This window comes from Pongo pygmaeus, chromosome 1 (assembly GCF_028885625.2).
Source record: "Pongo pygmaeus isolate AG05252 chromosome 1, NHGRI_mPonPyg2-v2.0_pri, whole genome shotgun sequence".
NCBI classification, from domain to species: Eukaryota; Metazoa; Chordata; class Mammalia; order Primates; family Hominidae; genus Pongo; species Pongo pygmaeus.
Window position 1 is genome coordinate 195,853,820 of NC_072373.2, and position 16,534 is coordinate 195,870,353.

General features: G+C 49.2%; 1 protein-coding gene across 6 annotated transcripts in view; it reads left to right on the plus strand.

The window, feature by feature from the left end:
- Nucleotides 1-16,065, plus strand: part of DLGAP3 (DLG associated protein 3) — a 64,566-nt gene extending 48,501 nt beyond the window's left edge. For all 6 annotated transcript variants that reach the window (XM_054496871.2, XM_054496849.2, XM_054496830.2 and 3 more), the window contains 4 exons: nucleotides 12,472-12,956; nucleotides 13,898-13,989; nucleotides 14,334-14,477; nucleotides 15,200-16,065. In XM_054496871.2, coding sequence (XP_054352846.1) covers nucleotides 12,472-12,956; nucleotides 13,898-13,989; nucleotides 14,334-14,477; nucleotides 15,200-15,418 — 940 coding nt within the window. In that variant the 3' untranslated portion in view covers nucleotides 15,419-16,065. The remainder of the gene's footprint in view (nucleotides 1-12,471; nucleotides 12,957-13,897; nucleotides 13,990-14,333; nucleotides 14,478-15,199) is intronic.
- The last annotated feature ends 469 nt before the right edge of the window (nucleotides 16,066-16,534 follow it).

The window sequence follows — 16,534 nt, forward strand, 5'->3', positions numbered from 1 at the left end:
AGTGTCAGAACTCCAGGCTCCTTCTATTTTATACATCACTTCATGTCTAGGGACCTTAAGTTCAAGCTCCCCCAGTCGTGTCTGCATTCTGAGCAGTGAGAAGGAGGAAAGAGGAAGAGGGATGCAGTCCTTCCTTTTTAAAAAGACTTCCTGAAAGTTACACACAACCACTTTCATCACATTGGCTAAAATCTCATCACATGGTGGGACCTAGCTGCAAGGGAGGCTGTGGGGTATAGTCTTTTAGCTGGGAAGCAATGTGGAGGGTGTAAACTACATAGCTAAGAATCAGGGTTCTCATGCCTAAAGACAAAGAATAGCTATGTGGAGCTCTAGGGGTTTTTGTTACAGTTTTGCTATATTATTTTTATATACATTATTAGATTTTTGAACAGTTGCTACTTTAAAATTTTAAGTCATTTAGATTTATGAATATATCATAAGTGATATATCATAATAATTGTAAGCCTATAATTTTTTACTGCTTTTCAATTCAGGTATTAGAGCTAAGATAGGCTCCTAAAATGAATTTGGTAGGTTTCTCTGTGTTTTTGTTCTTTGAAACAATTTGTGTAAGACAAGAATTATCTATTCTTTAGGTTTGGTAAAGGTTGCCTATAAAATTATCTATGCCTGTTGCCTTTTGGGGATAGGAGAGACTTTTAAAACTACAGCTTCAGTTTCTTTAGTGATTATTGACCTATTCTGGTTTTATTTTTTTTCTTGAATCATTTTGGTGATTTATACTTTATTAAAAAAAGAAACATTTTATAAGAATTGACAGTTTTCAAAGTTTTTGGCACAAATATTCTTTCTCACAGTATTAAAATGTTATCAATATTTATTGCATCTCTATATTGATATCTTCCTTTGCATTTCTTCTTCTTCTTTTTTTTTTTTTTTTTTTTTGAGACAGAGTCTCACTCTGGAGTGCAGTGGTGTGATCTTGGCTCACTGCAACCTCCACCTCCCGAGTAGCTGGGATTACAGGCATCTGCCACCATGCCCGGCTAATTTTTGTATTTTTAGTAGAGACGGCTTTTCACCATGTTGACTAGGCTGGTCTCGAACTTCTGACCTCAGGTGATCCGCCCGCCTCAGCCTCCCAAAGTCCTGGGATTACAGGCGTGAGCCACTGTGCTTAGCTCCCTTTTTATTTCTAATACCATGTATTTATGTCTTACCTCTCTTTCTTGAGTCAGCCTTGCCTGAGGTTTGTATATTTTATAATTAAACATATTTTTAGGCTAGACCTAGTAACTCATACCTATAATCCCAGTACTTTAGGAGGCTGAGGTGGGAGGATTGCTTGAGATCAGGAGTTCAAGATGAGCCTGGGCAACATAGTGAGACCTGATCTCTACAAAAAATGCAAAAATTAGCTGGGCATGGTGGCATGCATCTGTAGTTCCAGCTCCTGGGGAGGCTGAGGCAGGTGGATAACTTGAACCCATGGGTTTGAGAGTGCCGTGATCTCTGATCACACCACTGTACTTCAGCCTGTCTATGAGACTCTGAGACCTTGTGTCAAAGAAAGAAAGGGGGGGAAAGAAAAAAATACATACGTTGAAACTTACATTTTATTCATCTTTGAAAAAAACTAGTTTTTTGTTTTGGTGAGCAATCTTTAATATTTCCTTCCTTCTACTTTTGGTTATTTTCTTTTGTCTGCTGTGTTTGTCTTTCTTTATGCCTCTTGAATTCATCCCTAACTTTCAATATTTTTTATTTTTTAACATGTGCTGTTAGGGCTATAATTTCCCTTATAACTATATTCTTTTATTTTTATTGTACATATTGAATATGTAACTTTCATCTTTCATCACTTTTATCATAATTTCCTTTTTAACTTATGAATTTTTAGAATAATTTTTTTTTTTAGTTTTCAAATGAATTTTTTTGACAGGGGACTGCCTTTTCATTATTGATTTCTAAATTTGCTACATTGTGGTCATATTATGTATCTATTATATTTATTGCTTAGAATTTGTTGAGACCTCCTTCATTATATGTATATGTATCATGTATCAGGGTCCCCAAACCCCAGGCCGGGGACCAGTACTTGTCCATGGCCTGTTGGGAACCAGGCGGCACAGCAGGAGGTGCGCAGCAGGTGAGTGAGCATTACTGCCTGAGCTCCGCCTGCTGTCAGATCTGCGGTAGCATGCGATTCTCATTGGAGCCTGAACCCTATTGTGAACTGCGTGCATATGTGAGGGATCTAGGTTGTGTGCTCCTTATGAGAATCTAATGTTTGATAATCTGTCTCCCGTTACCCTCAGATGGGACCGTCTAGTTGCAGGAAAACAAGCTCAGGGCTCCTACTGATTCTACGTTATGATGAGTTGAATAATTATTTTATTATATATTACAATGTAATAATAATAGTAGAAATAAAATGCCCAATAAATGTAATGTGCTTGAATCATCCCAAAACTATCCCCTACTACGCCCCCGCGCAGCTTCTGGAAATTTTTTTTTTTTTTTTTTTTGAGGCGGAGTCTCGCTCTCGCCCAGGGTGGAGTGCAGTGACGCGATCTCGGCTCACTGCAAGCTCCGCCTCCCAGGTTCACGCCATTCTCCTGCCTCAGCCTCCCAAGTAGCTGGAACTACAGGCGCCCGCTACCATGCCCGGCTAATTTTTTTGTATTTTTAGTAGAGACGGGGTTTCACCATGTTAGCCAGGATGGTCTCCATCTCCTGACCTCGTGATCCGCCCGCCTCGGCCTCCCAAAGTGCTGGGATTACAGGCGTGAGCCACCGCGCCCAGCCAGCTTCTGGAAAAATTATCTTCCACAAAACTAGTCCCTGGTGCCAAAAAGGTTGGGGACCACTGTCATATATGGCCAAATTTATGAATTATATTTTTCAAATGTTTATCTTTTTTTTTGTACATTTGATCTACCAGTTCTGAGAGGTGTGTTAAAAATGTCTCACCATGATTGTGGATATGTCATTTTCCCTGGTAACTTTGTTGATTTTTACTTCAGTTTGAGAGTGTGCTGTTTATAAGCATTCAAGCTTATGATTGTTGTATCTTCTTGGTGGCTTGGCTCTTTTATCATTAAATAGGCTGCTTTTCATCCTTACTAATGGCTTTTGCCTTGAAGTCTTTTTTACCTGATTTTTATTGCCATGGCTGCTTGCTTTTGGTTAATTTTCCAATACATCTTTTTCCATCCTTTTATTTTCAACCTTCCTATATCCTTATGTTTTAGATGTGTTGCTTATTTTTTTATTTTTATTTTTATTTTTTTGAGATGAGTCTTGCTCTGTCACCCAGGCTGGAGTGCATTGGCATGATCTCAGCTCACTGCAACCTTGCTTCCTGGGTTCTAGCAATTCTTCTGCCTCAGCCACCTGGGTAGCTGGGTTTACAGGCATGTGCCACCACACCTGGCTAATTTTTTTGTATTTTTAGGAGAGACGGGGTTTCGCCATGTTGGCCAGGCTGGTCGCGAACTCCTGACCTTACGTGATCCGCCCGGCTCAGCCTCCCAAAGTGTTGGGATTACAGGAGTGAGCCACCATGCCTGGCCTATATGTGTTGCTTATAAGCGATTTATAGCTAGAGTTTAGACATATTTAATCCATGTATATCTTTTTCATTACTGATTTGAGTTTATTTCTATCATCTCTTTAAAAATTTTCTAGTTGACATGCTTTTTCTTTGCTTTCTCCGTCTCTTTTTATCTTATGTTGAACTGATCAACAGTAAATAGAGTTTACTTTATTTCTCTTCTTCTCTCCACTGGTTTGGAAGTTTACATTTTAGTAGTGATTTCCCTTAAAAATTTGACAGATACACTTAATTTCATATTTTCCTAATAACGTCTAACATTAGTCCGTACTTCTGTCCCTCTTAGGCACAAAACAAGAATCTTGGAACACTTTAATTTCCTTCTTAATTTTCTCCTCCCATCTTCCATGTTATGTTTATCCAGTAGTTTGATTATACCTCTTTAAAAGTCTCTGTGAAATCAGCTGCTGTTGTATCTTTTATGCTTTAACAGTTTAGATTTACAAACGTGTTTCCGTAATTTGTGTGTTCACTATTGTTTGTTACTGCCCTCTTCTTCCTCCTGGTTCAGTTTCCTTCATGCTGAAGCACTGCTTGAAGTTTTAAAGTTAATATCTCCCCTTGAGGCTTGAGGTTTCTTGTGTTTCACAGGTAATACTCATTTGAACCCCACACCTCCACACAAGGAAGCCTTCATGTTCCGATTTCCCAGCATCCTCCTTCCAGGCCACATTCCTGCATCCCTGGCATGAGCATTTCGAGTCCAAGTTTGCAAATGAAACAGACCTTCTTGGCTGCCAACTTTGCGCACAGGGTCTCTTTCCAGCTCCCCTTGCTGCACAGGTTTGGGGTCTCTCCTCTCATCCTCCCTCAGCGTTTTCATCCAGCCTCTAGCATATGTCTGGTCTGATCTCCCTGTGGTTCACTTGGCTTAGACCCCCTCTCACTATATGAGCTTTGAATTTCCTTCCTGTTTCTGATACCTGGAAATTTCTTGTTCCTATTTTCAAACCCAGCATTGTAGCAAAAACACCTTTTTGATTTTTAAAAACCCAGCATTTCTATGCGTTTAGGATGTGAGTGGGAGCTTCCTAAGTTAATTCAGTCTACTGTATTGATCAGTGGTCTGGGTAAGGCTGATAGCAGTGGATACAGACAGAAGTGGGCCAATTTGAGCAGCATTTTGGAGTGAAAGTCAGGGAAGGGCAGGGACAGGCGGAGAATGTGGCCTTCCTTGCTCTTGTGTAAGTGCTTGGTGAGGTCTTGATGTGGCGGGCTGAGGAGAGGACATGGTGTTGGATTAGCATCTAAAGAACCAAATTGCCTGGGACAGGTGATCACACTGGGAATTCAGAGGGAGTGACAGGTGGGGAGAGGGGAAATCTGGCCCATCCCTTTGGCCGGGCTCCCTGGCCTGTCTGCTGCAGGCGTCCTTAGTCATACACCTGCACAGTCCTTTCTGTCCCTTATGTCCCTGGCACTTTAAGTCTGACTCCTCACACACCATGCCCCAACTGGTGCATAAAAGTGAGCCATGAATTCCAGCAGCTCACCTGGCCAGCATTCAGGCCTGGCCCGCCACACACAGCCCAGCCCCATTTTCTTTGACTCTCTTGTCCTTACTGCTGTCTCGCTCATCCCAGTATCTGTTTCTCTCTCTGTACTTTGGTTTTAAAAATTGTTGGGCAGGAAAGGTCTCTTCTCTTCTGCCTTTCAGGGTGTTCCCTGCTCACCTCTTGGGTGAGGATTTTGGACTTATTGTCCCTTCTGTCTGGGAATTGTCTGTGAGTCCTTCCAGTTGCCCAGCGTCAGTGATGACTTGGCTTAGAATATAAGGGGAGGAGGCTGGCACCCCTTCAGTTCTATCTCCACTGCACACCCCACACCCCCCCCCCCCAAGATTCATCTGTCCACAGATATTTATTGGATCTGTATTGTTTGCCAAACACTGTGCTGGGCACTGAGGATGCAAAGGTGAGCAGAACCAGAGACAGCTCCTGCCCGTGCAAAGCTTACCACGAAGTTAATCTAAGAATCTCATTAATGATGTAGCCGCTGTGCCGGGTGCCGCAAAGGAGAGGCATGTGAGCCATGACAGTGTAGACTATGGGGCTTTGAGTCTGCCAGAGGGGTCAGGCATGGCTTCCCTGGGAAGTGACGTTTGGGTGAAGATCTGAAGGATGAACAAAAATTAACTGAGTGAAAATGGGAGATAAGGTTCCAGGCAGAAGGAATAGCATATGCTAAGGCCTTGTGGTGAGAGAGAACATACTTAATCAGTTACCAGCCGTGTCTCAACATGTCCTTACGGCACCTGTTTCCCTAGACCCAGCACACTCTGGGCCATGATAAAAGGATGCATCAGATGTCTTGCTGAATATTAGCAAGGGGCCCTCTGAAGTCATAGAAAATGGGATTTTTGTCTCCAACTCTCTCTAACCATAGGGATCTGCCTGTATCTTCCACCTCTAATTCCTCCCAGACAGACCTTATCTTAAATTGTAAATTTAGCAAAAACAAAACCAACAACATCAACAGCAAAACCCACCAAAATAAAGAAACAAAAACCACCAGGATGCCCAGTTAAATTTGATGATCAGATAAACAATGAATGCATTTTAGTATGTCACATGCAATATTTGGGACATACTCATAGTAAAAAATCTGTATTTATCTGAAATTCAAATTCAACTGGGAGTCCTATATTTTGTCTGACAACCTTACTCATACCTGCTTGTGCCCACGAAGGGCCACCTGGAGGACTCTGTGGAGGAAGACCTGCCTACGCTTTCCTTAGCATTATGGTCATTTCTAGCTTTGGGAGCTTGGGAATGGTATGTGCTGAAAGAATGGCCCCTTGAGGTCTGGGAAGGAAGCTTCCATACCCATTAAGTTATATTCCAAGAACAATCCTGCAAAAGCAGTAAGAAGCTGACTGCCCAAAGCCCTGGGCGCAGATGCCACCTCCATTCCTGAGCCTGCAACTTTAGGACGGTTCCTGACTGACCCTCGTGACTCCTCCTGAATCTCCCACCCTAGCCCCACCTTGGCATCCCTGTCACAGCCCCCAGGCTGGAGTGGTGGGTTCAGTGACCCCTGCTTGATTATATGTTTAGGCTCTTCGATGCCTTCACACAGGAGCTTCTGTAGAAGCTAGTTTGAAGGCTATGCCTAGTTGAAATGACACCGTCCTTCCCCGTCCCTGCCCACTCCCCCTCCCACCCTTCCAGCCTGCTGCCAAATACTCCTGGCAAAACCTCTTGACAACTTCTGGATATAGAGCTTTCCTTGGATACTGTGTCTCTTGGGATAATCCAGCTTCTACCCAGAGGCTTTTATGTTATCCCCCAGAGAATCACAGTAGAAACTCTCCCTGAAGTAGAATCGCAGTGGAAACTCTCCCTGAAGTAACCATGATAACAACTTGCAGAATCATTAGGAATGTAATCATTGTCACCTTGGAGCACTCAAAGGGAGGAGGCTTCTGCAGCCACATTTAAAGGCTTGGGAGAAAACATTGTGAACGCATTGTTACGCATTAATGACAATTCACAGCTGAAGCCAGTTTTTATCCTGTGCTGACAGCTGTTGGTGGAGACCACAGCAAACACTGCCAAATCCAAAACTAAATAGCGACATAAGCCCTTAACTTCACTATTCTAAAAATTCATCTGTTATAGTTAGGAGTGGGTTTGACTGTGAGTTATAGAAAACCCCCAAACAACAGTGATTTAAATATGATAGAAGTTTATTTCTCTCTTACTTAGAGGAAATCCAGGGAGAGTTAGTTGAGGTCTGGTAGGTGCCCCACAGTGTCAGGACCTGGAGCCTTCTATCTTATTCCTCATCCCCCACCCCACTTAGCACTTCCCTTTGGTCTCATGTTCCAAAATGGCTGCTTGAGATCCAGCCATCATGTCTGCATTGTGGTGATCGGGAAGGAGGAAGAGACAAGGAAGGGCATACGCCCTCCTTTTAAGGACACTTTCTGGAAGTTGCACATGCCACTTCTACTTTTATCTCATGGGCTAGAACTTAGGCACATGGCTACATTTAGTTGGTAGGGAGATTGGGAAAGAATCTTTATTCAAAGTAGCCATGCGTCCAGCATAAAATGGTGGGGTTCTGTTACTAAGGGGGAAATGGAGAGTGGATCTTGGAAGACAGTTAGTGGTCTCTACCATCCTTCCTTCCAACCAACCAACCAACCAACCAACCAACCAACCAGTGTGATGAACTGCCCTATTTAGTGAGGAGACACTTATGCAAATAACCAGCCATGATACAATGTGATATGGAGTATAAAAGAGTTTTATTCAAAGTGCTGTGGGAGAACAGATGGAAATGATCAACAGCAATCATAATAATTAATAACTACAATGCCCTAGCCGGGTTCTCAGTGCTACATTCCGATGATTGTGTTTGTCCAGCTCTCTTTCTTTTCAGTGAGAGCTGCAAACCATTCTACTTCTCTAGAATAGCTAACACAATGGGCAGGCAGGGTGCTGTTCTGAGTTCTTTATGGATATTATCTCACAACACTCTTATGAACTGCTACTATTATCATTCTCATTTACAGATGGGGAAATGAGGCACAAGCCACCGAGCTGGGTTTTGGACCCGGGCAAGGCTCCAGAGCACACGGGCCTAACCACTCTGTTCTGCTGCCCCCAGCCAAAGCTGCTCATTTTCATTCCTTCCCCTACTCCCCAGACATCTCCAGCAGATAACCACCCCCCATCACCCACTTCATTGTGATGATTGGGGTCAACTGGTGGGACTTCTGTCCACTTCCAAGCCAAACCCCAGCTTACTTAGATCTCTTCCCTTGCCTCTTCCACCAGCCCTGCCTTCATCTTAGGAGTCAACCCCTCTAAGCCTCGGTTTTCTGATCTACAAGTAGGGCTGACACTAACACCCATAGAGTGGGACTGTTTGTGAGGATTGAGCATGTTTATTCATGGAAAGGGCTTCTCCTGGCACATACTAAGTGCTTAGAAGACGTTATTCTTTTTTATTCTCCTTATATCTGGTTCCTTCTCTCTTCTCTCTCTTCATTTCTCTTTACAGGTTGTGTTAATGTTGTATTCCTGCTGAAACAAATTATCACAAATTCAGTGATGGAAAACAATACATATTTATTATCTGGGGTCAGAGTCTCAATGGGGTTTCAAACTGGGCTCTGGGAGGCTCTGGGGGTCAGAGTCTCAATGGGGTTTCAAACTGGGCTCTGGGAGGCTCTGGGAAGAATCCATTTGTCACCTTTTCCCAGTTTATAGAGGCTATCTGCATTCCTTTGCTTGCAGCTTGCTTCTGTCTTCAGCGCCAGCAGTGGTGGGTTGAGTCTCTAGGTTGCATTATTCCAACCTTGATTCTGTCATTCCATTTTCTTTTCTGACTCTTCTTCCTCCCTCTTTCATTTATAAAATGTGATTACACCAGGATAATCCAGGAGAGTTTCCTCTTCTTAGTATCCTTAACTTAATCGCATCTGCAAATTCCTTTTTGCCGTGGAAGGTAACATATTCCTGGGTTCTGGGGATTAGGATGTGGATTCCTTTGGTGGCTATTATTCTGCCTACACCACAGGTTCTTTCCTCTTGGGATACAGCAAGCAAGAAGCACCCAAAACAAAATATCCCTCTTTAACAGTACATTCTCTTCTGTCTTCCTCCCTTCTCAGCCAGGCTTTTTGAGGGTTGCCTTGACTAGTTTTCTCCACCTCCTGACAACCTGCTGCAGTCTGCATCTGCCCCCACATTCCACCAAACCCACTCTTGCTTGGATCACCCGTGGCTTCCAGATTGCAAAATCTGTGGGCACCTTTCATTCTTAACTGGCTGCATTTTCCATGTTAGCTGCCCATTCCTTCGTGAGACCTTTCTGTCCCCTCTCTGCTTTTATGTCACTTTCTGGTGGTTTTCTCCCCCTTTCCTTTTTGGCTTAGACTCCTCTATGAGCTGCACCGTCTCCACCCACCCCTGAAATGTCCGTGTTCCCCCGGGGTTTGGATCTTGGATCCGTTGTTCTTTTCTTGGGTGAGCTTGTCCCACACTGCTGGTTTTAAATGCCACTTGCACAGGGATAAGCGCCTCCTGCTTGTGCTGTACACATCTCTGGCTGCTGGCCAGGAGCGTTGGTGAGGACTGCTTCTGGTCATCCCATCAGCTCCTCGACTTCCTTGGTCTCCTTTGAGGCAGACATATGAGAGAGCTCACTGAGGCAGTGGCTTGAGAAGCATGCAGCCTGGGGCACTTGGTCCTTCTGTTCCCGGCAGTATGGCTGTTTCCGTCGCGATGGAATGGGATCCTCTCAAGATATCTCAGAGGACAGGCAGAAGGCAGCAAACATGGCAGTGCCGAAGGACAGAGCTGTGTTTAGCAGGGGTGACAGGAAAGCACGCAGGTGTGGCAGATCATCAGGCACATATTTATTGGAGCAACTCCCTCCCTTACCTTTGTGGTTTGCAACAGCTGTAGCTCTGAAGGAGCCACAAGCTAACTAGAGCACAAAGGCACAAAAACATTCAAAGCAAGTCAAGACTCTCACCAGAAAGAGAACAATCTGCCTGAACGGCAGGGCTGCCTCTGAAGCCAGGAGGGCTGCTGAGGGAGGTGTGGTACTCAGGAGTGGTCTTGTGGGCAGTGGAGGGTGAAACAGGACTTAAGCAGGGAATGGACAAGGAGCCAGGAGGAGGAAGGCCATTTCAGGCAGAGGAATAGCGTGTGCAAAGGCTTGGAGTCAGGATCGCTTATAGTTGATTCGGGGAACAAGGAGAATGTGGGGTAGATGAGGTTGAAGAGGAGGACTGTGTCCAGGACATCAGGGCTTCAGATGATGCTGATACAGGAAGTCTGAACTTTGTCTTGTTGGTAGTAGGGGGCTGTGGAAGGGTTTTGAGCAGGGGAATGACTTGGCAGAGCTCAGCTTTAGGAAGACTATTCCAGTCTTGGGTGGACTGGGGAGGGCCCCAGATCTTAAAATATGCAAAATATAATTTTAGAGAGAGGAACTACCTTGGCAATTACTTATCTATTTCTATAATTGTATATATATGTGTATTTTTAGATGTATATATGTATGTATATTTATATCGAATACATATATTATAAGTACATACACATATACACATTGGATGACCTAGATGGAGGGTGAGTGACAAAGGCACACAGTGACAAAGCCAGCATTAGAACTCAGAGCTAACTCCTGGCCCCGTGCTCTTCCTCTGCAGGGTACTGATGGAGGCAGAGGTATCTGAAAGGAGGCCAGTCTAATCATCAGGGCAGATGGTGATGCAAGCCTTGACCAGGGCAGGACAGGGCAGACACTGAGGGGAAGACTGTGTGGGAGGCAATGAGGATATATTCTCTCTCCTTCTCCCTCTCTGGGTGGGGGTTGGGACATAGGGCTCGTTGGAGACTGCACATGAGTGCATCTCTCCTTCCTGGGTCCTGCAGCATCCTTCTGGGCCTGGTTTCTATGGCAACAGGCTCCCAGCAGGCAGCCTGCCAGCTGGAGAGAAGTAGGCAGGCAGGCAGGGAGAGAAGGCCTGGGCAGCAAGAGAAAGGCTGAAGTTGCAGGGGTTGGGAGAGTCTCTTGGGGAGGTGGAGGGACCCTAGAGCTGGCCCCACAATCCCTTCTGACCATGTAGGGGTGGAGGTAGCTCAGGACACACAGGCTTTTCTTTTGTGGTCCTTGAATTTCCAAACCTTGATCTTCTGTTTATCCCCCACCTCCCACATCTCCTGACTCCCACTTCTTAAAGTATTGCCTGGTCCCAACCTCATGCATCTTAAGCGGCCACTGACTTCTTTATAGAAAAGAACTCTGAATTCAGGGAAAAAAATGAACAAGGCCAGTTGACTTTTTGGTTTGCATAAGATTTGCATATTATTAACTCAAAGACAAGAAATTTCCAGGCCCTATGTCATTCCTGCAAACAACTTAATTCAGCTCCACTGGCACTGACTTACTGTGTCTGGCCAGGCTCTGGGCTGAGCCATCGGGATCCCTAGAGAAGTCCTCCCAGCTGCAGGCCCAGTCCACCTCCAGCTGCTCCAAGGCATTTCTTCCTGTGATGTTCTAGCAGCTGGTGCAGTGCGAAGTGCTTGGACTGTGGAGCCCAGCAGCGCTGAGTCCAAATCCTGGCTCTGCTACTTTGAAGCTGGGTTTACTTAGTTTACTCATCTCTAGGTAGAGCTGAGGACACTCTAGTGCAGCTGGTGTACACTAGCATAGACATAGAATTTGTTAAAATATTGAAATACTTCGGCCAGGCGCGGTGGCTCACGCCTGTAATCCCAGCACTTTGGGAGGCCAAGGCGCGTAGATAACCTGAGGTCGGGAGTTTGAGACTAGCCTGACCAACATGGAGAAACCCTGTCTCTTCCAAAAAGAGACAAAAGGCGCATGCCTGTAATCCCAGTTACTCGGGAGGCTGAAGCAGGAGAATCGCTTGAACCCGGGAGGCGGAGGTTGCGGTGAGCCGAGATCGTGCCATTGCACTCTAGCCTGGGCAACAAGAGCAAAACTCCATCTCCAAAAAAAAAAAAAAAAAAAATTGAAATACCTTCTGCCTTCACTGGTAAAGAGCCACCACCCTGGCTCCTCCCTGACCCCTCTAGCCCACCCCACAATCTAGCCTCTCCAGGGCACTGCTGCAGCATTTTGGTCTGTGCCTGCTCTGCCTGGTATATGCCAGCATCTGCTCTGTCCATGGACTGAACTGATTGCTAAATAGCTTGGATATCACCCCTATCTAGAGGCAGTGCAATAGGTAGGTATATTATGTACGTAGCTGTTGCAAGGACCAATATATTTAAAGTGCATAGGTTAATGTCCATCACTTTGTAGGTCCCCTTTCTCATTCCCTTCCTTTTTTTTGCTTGGGGTGGGGGTGAGAGCTGGCATGAGCCTGGGCAATGGGGGATGACAGCCACCCCTCTCCCCAGGCGAGCAAGGTTCAAGCGCTCCAACAGTGTGACGGCTGGCGTGCAGGCAGACCTGGAGCTGGAGGGCCTGGCAGGCCTGGCCACGGTGGCCACAGAAGACAAGGCCCTGCAGTTTGGACGCTCCTTCCAGAGGCATGCCTCTGAGCCCCAGCCTGGGCCCCGGGCCCCCACCTACTCAGTCTTCCGCACGGTCCACACGCAGGGCCAGTGGGCCTACCGCGAGGGCTACCCACTGCCGTACGAGCCGCCGGCCACCGATGGGTCGCCCGGCCCTGCCCCCGCCCCCACCCCCGGCCCCGGGGCCGGCCGCCGTGACTCCTGGATAGAGCGCGGTTCACGTAGTCTCCCCGACTCAGGCCGCGCGTCCCCCTGCCCACGGGACGGCGAGTGGTTCATCAAGATGCTGCGGGCAGAGGTGGAGAAGCTGGAGCACTGGTGCCAGCAGATGGAGCGTGAGGCGGAGGACTATGAGCTACCCGAGGAGAGTGAGTCACGGCATCGGAACAAGGGGACTCTGGGGACCATGGCCTCGTGTGTGCTCAGGAGACCCTGATGGGGGTGGCTGTGGCTGCAGTGTAACAGGAGTCCCCTTCAGTTGGTGCCTCACTGGTCTTCTGCACTGGAGCGTGGCGGGTCAACGTCGGCAGCAAGACATGCTGGGAGCTCTTGAAAGGGAGCAGGGTGCACACGGTGCAGCTTTAGAGGCCAGGGCTGGGACTGCAGACACTGCAGGCCAAAGGGCTGGGCCTTCTATGGATGGCTGCTAGTCCGAATCACCAAGTTTATGGGGACTAAGGGAACTCCGTTCAGATCTGGACTGGTGTGGGGATCCAGGTGGTGCGACCAAGATTACAGAGAGGGAGGCAGTTCACAATGTCAGATCCTGTCTGAGGCATAGAAGAGGGAGATTCAGCCAGGGAGATGTGGCCCTGGCCCGAGGGAGAGCATGGCCCTTCGTGTAAGTCAGATCCACTGGGAGACACAGTCTTACCCCCAGAATCTCTGAGTTGAGGGGACGGTGACTATGAAGATGTGTTATGAACATGAAATTACTTGGCGAGTGATGAACAAAGCTTAGCCAGTGGGTGGTCATTGAGCTAATGCCCTGGCCAAGGCTATAGGGCTAGGCTGGAGCTGGTTTCTGTCTGTTCTCTGATATGGGAGGGAGAAAGGATAAAGGAGGATGAGCACTCAAGAAATGTAGGCTGTATGAAGGAGGGAACATCAGTGTCTGAGGATACAGTCTTGGTGTAGTGGAGCGAGAACTTGTTAGGAACTTGAGGATGGGATGGGGCTGGGGCTGGAGGAGACTGGTGGATACACAGTGCCAAGCAACCGAGGGGTCAGCGTCATTCAGGGCAGACTTAGTGGAGGCTGGGGAAGGAGATGCATCATTTCCCTCCCTGAATTTCCTTCTGCTTTCTAGTCCTGGAGAAGATCCGCAGTGCTGTGGGCAGCACACAACTTCTCCTGTCCCAGAAGGTTCAGCAGTTCTTCCGGCTGTGTCAGCAAAGCATGGTGAGTGATCATAGCAGTAGATCCTACCAGATACGTGTGACCCAGCGTGTGTGTGTGCTGGACGTGAGACAGGCAGGTGACCCAGAGTGAGTGTGTACCGGAGGTGAGACCAGGCCTGCATGCCTGCTGGGGTAGCTGTGAGTCTTGTGCGTGGAGGTAGGACCAGTTGTTTGTGCACAAGAAGGGGAGGCCTGGGCTCTTTCTTGTCCCCCTGTCTCCCAGCCCCCACCCACTCTCTCAGGCTGAGCTTCCTGGCAGTAAGGGTGGATAGGACTTTCTCTTATCCTGGCTGGGGCTCAGACCTCCTTGACCAATCACTTTACCTCCATCTTCCTCTGTTGCAGGATCCCACTGCGTTCCCTGTGCCCACCTTCCAGGACCTGGCGGGTTTCTGGGACCTCCTACAGCTCTCCATCGAGGATGTGACCCTCAAGTTCCTGGAGCTACAGCAACTCAAGGCCAACAGCTGGAAACTCCTGGAGCCTAAGGTGGGGCTGGGGTCCCTTCAGGCAAAGAGGCCAGACTCTGGGAAATTGCCCTCCCCAGAGAGGTGGAGGGTGGGACGAACAAGGGGGCAGGGGAAGGGATCCATGGGCAGCAAGGGCAGCCTTGGACAGGTGATAGGTGACCATCCCCTTCCAGAGTGACCACGCTTGTGGCCACTGCCGTCTGCTTGGCCCCAGTGCTGTTCACTGCTTGAGCTGCCAGAACCCCAAGGCTTCCTCAGCGCGGGGGAGCGGGATTGGGGGGGTGGTGGCGGCTGCAGCTGGAGAAAGCAAAAGTAGACCTTACAGAAGGACAGACTGTCCTCAGTTCGGGCCTAGGCATCGAGGGCAGAGCCTTGAGGGTCCCCTCAGCCGCCAGGTCGCTGGACCTTGTCTGCGATGAGGGCCAGAGGCCTGGTATGTGCACCCTCATTGCGGAGCCTGGGTCGGTATCTCCTCCTCCGGGTCGCGACCCGGAGCTGTTGAGAATGGCGCCACCAGGGGACGCTCGAACGCGCCGCGCTTTGGTGGAAAATGTGGAGATTTGACCTTGTCGGAACAGGAGCACCTGGGCCTTCAGGTCAGGGGATCCGTGGCGGATTCTGAGCGCCATCGCGTTCGGAGCCACGCGGTCGTCAGCACTCCGGGAGCGGGGGTGCGGGGGCGGACACCTGGGTGTTGGGATGGTTCGGCGCCCCAGCTCAGCGCCGCCCTCTGCCCCGCAGGAGGAGAAGAAGGTCCCTCCGCCGATACCAAAGAAGCCCCTGCGGGGCCGGGGCGTGCCGGTGAAGGAGCGCTCCCTGGACTCCGTGGACCGGCAGCGGCAGGAAGCGCGCAAGCGGCTCCTGGCGGCCAAGCGCGCCGCTTCCTTCCGCCACAGCTCGGCCACCGAGAGCGCCGACAGCATAGAGATCTACATCCCCGAGGCCCAGACCAGGCTGTGACCGGTCCGGCCCGCCCAGCCCGGCCCGGGCCCGCGGTTCTCCACCCGTACTGTACACCCAGCGTCGAGGTCACTGTGAACGCGGGCCGCCCCGTGCGCCCGCCCCACCGGCACCGCACGCCCCGGCCCCCGGGCCCGTCACACTCTCGTGGGTTTTTTACCTTCCTGATCCCACGCGAAGGCGCCCGGGCTGGGCAGGGGGCCGTGCCTCTCCGCCCTGTGCCCCTCACCTGGATCCCCCGCCCACCTGGTCCGACGCTTTGTCCCCACCTCCTCCCCATGGGCACCATCTCTGCCATTCTTTCCCCCCACGGGCCAGGCCGGGCCGGGTCCCTCATCTGGGCTCTGCGTCCCCCCCCCCCCACCCCGCGGGGCTGGGCTTCGTGGGGATCAAGCTTCGTGGCTTTTTATGAAGAATCCCGAACCCTGCCTAGGAGCCCGCCCCACCCTCCGAGGGGCTCCATCCTCAGCCCTCTGCCCACTGGGCCCAGGGACCACAGTGGCTGGACCAACCCAGGACCAGGGCGCCTGGGCCTCTCCCCTTTCCCAGCGGCTGGGGAGGGGAGATGGGGGCTTCCCTTCACCACACCTGTGGCTGTTCCCACATCCCCTTGAATATCCCAGGAAAAATAAAACGGCAGAACTGCACTCGAGCCAGCTGCTCTCTCCAGAAGAGGCCACCTCCGTCCCGTGTGTGGGAGGACGGGGGTGAAGGGAGAAGGGACCGGGAGCCCACTCTCTTGGTTTGGAGACAGCAGGGGTTGCCTGAGCTCCTTCCAGGGATGGGCCAGCTGGTGGAAAGGAGATTCAGCCCCCTGATGCCCACAGTAAGGGCCTGGACCCTCCTGGAGGGGCCCAGGTGGGGTGAAGAGGGGGAGGGTGTCAAGCTCTCCGTTCTTCCTGTTTCGTTGTATCCCGTTCTGCCTCCCAGTACGCAGGGTTCCCCCAGAGAGGGAAGTCCGGAGCTCGCCGGGCACGCAGCATGTGCTCAATAAACCGGGAGTGTGGTTATTGTTAGGTATTGACAAATAATTGGTTTCCCTTCCCCTAGGGGCACAATGTTCCTTCTGCTCCAGTCATTCCTGATCAGCAGCAGAAAAACTTCAGTCCTGCCGCA